At 41.4% G+C, this 1818-nt stretch overlaps 1 protein-coding gene across 1 annotated transcript in view; it reads left to right on the top strand.

Moving 5' to 3' along the window:
• Positions 1–1198, top strand: part of TDRD6 (tudor domain containing 6) — a gene marked incomplete at its 3' end in the record, with an annotated part of 543290 nt that extends 542092 nt beyond the window's left edge. The window contains exon 14 of the mRNA XM_044062624.1: positions 1106–1198. Within this exon, the coding sequence (XP_043918559.1) occupies positions 1106–1198 (93 nt within the window). The remainder of the gene's footprint in view (positions 1–1105) is intronic.
• Between the last annotated feature and the right edge of the window lie 620 nt (positions 1199–1818).

The raw sequence follows: 1818 nt of genomic DNA on the forward strand, positions 1-1818 counted from the left end.
TTTTTGCCCTGCAAGATCTAGAAAGGGGGTTTTAATGGAGTCTCTCTTGCAACAGTTGGATAACTAAGCCATTGTGTGGTACATGGAATAACTGACTACCTCTCTGTAAAGTATGCATGTTGTACCTCTGCAGAGAGGAATTGTAATCTAGAAGTGAACCATTAACTGGGGGCATTTCTTCTACAGCTATTCACATTCCAGAAGATGTGAAAGTGTGAGGCTGCTTTTAACTGCAGGGAGATGTTTTTGGTCAGGCTTTTCTAACAGTAGAACACAATGCTGATTGGCCTTACTGCCCAGGGAAAGCACTTGTCCCCAGTCTTGCTAATTTTGTCAGGTTGAGAAGGATGGAAGTATAGGTGTATTCTCTGCTCAGTGGAGGTATGATGGTGTTTTTTGACAGCCTCTTTAATTTTGTTGCTGTTAGAGAACTTCAAAGAAAGATCAAAAAGTGCATAGTTTTGGGCTGTTGATGAAGCTGGCACCAGTTCCACTTCATACCAGAAAAGATGCTCATCATATTGATCACTGCTGCAGTAGCCTTAGCCATATGGATTATAAAACTACTAAGGATATAACAGCCGGCCAAGTTCCAAGGCTTCAGGGTACCTTCCACACACACAAACTGTTAAGTAGTTCAAGTTGAATTGACTGAAAGAAAAGTTTGGAGACGAAGCCGTTTAGATCTTTACTGCTTCCTAAGAGGACTCTCCTCTGAGGTTTTTGAGTATCGATGGTCAGCTTGTGTTTTCCTTTGCTGGGCAGATAAGTTCTTTCGGGGGGGGGGGGGGAGTCATTTTTCGTAATTTTATTGATGTTTTATTACTGTCCTCTTCAGGAAAGTTACTGTAAGGCTAGGAACACTGTCTTTTAACAGACTGTCTTGAGAATGTAATGTACTTTTAAATGAATCACTTGTTTTTTCCTGCCAGTTTAAAAGTAGTGTTAACTAACAGAAAACATATTTTCTGTAGAGAAATTGTTTATTGTTCCTTGGTTGGGCTGGCATCATATTTGAAAATGCATTTTACTGTGATTTTTTTTTTTCCTGTCAAAAAAAAATTCTGGACTGGTAGTTTTACTGACATTTGCTTATCTTTCCCAGGAAACGGGCAACGTTTTCAGCTCGACAATGGAACAGACTACCAGTCCCATGGTCAGTCCTCCTTCCAGCTACAAAAAGTTAAGCAAACAGCCTTTGCCACCACATCAGGAAAGCAGTTTGCCTCAGCCACAGGTAAGTGACTCTCCTTATGGCCATTTGTTGTAATTCAGACCAAACAATTTAAACCGGATCTCTCTCGTGTGCAACCACAATGGACCAGGGATTAGCCATGTACTGTGTGGCTGCTGGAGTCCCGTCACTGGGCAAGAGAGAGCCACTCTGATTGATCCTGGGAGAAGGAACAGGGAAGATTTCCCTGTTGTGTCAGAATGCTGCACTTATCCCTGGAGAAGCAGCTGCTGTCATTAGTAACACATCTGGCCCCATTTTTACTGTCAAAAAGAAACAGAAAACCAAACATCTACTCATCCTCAAATTTCTTTAGACAGGAGTAATTTACTTGGTCTGGCTCAGGGTTTAACTCAGCCTATTGATCCTTCTTGTAAAGTAATTTTTGGTAAAAGAGAGGGATTCTTCTTTTCCTGAAGAGATTCAAGATGGGAAAGAGGGCTTGTGGGTATGGATGGATTCAAGGTTTTGAATCTGAAGAGGAAGATGCAAGGATAGATTCAGTTTTCCCCCATAATTTCTGATCACATTCTGAGGAGATGTCACTTTCTAATTCTCCCTGCAGGGGTTTCTTTTTCTTTGAG

Source organism: Protopterus annectens, chromosome 2.part1, assembly GCF_019279795.1.
Source record: "Protopterus annectens isolate FY-2018-M chromosome 2.part1, PAN1.0, whole genome shotgun sequence".
In the NCBI taxonomy this organism is placed as follows: Eukaryota; Metazoa; Chordata; order Ceratodontiformes; family Protopteridae; genus Protopterus; species Protopterus annectens.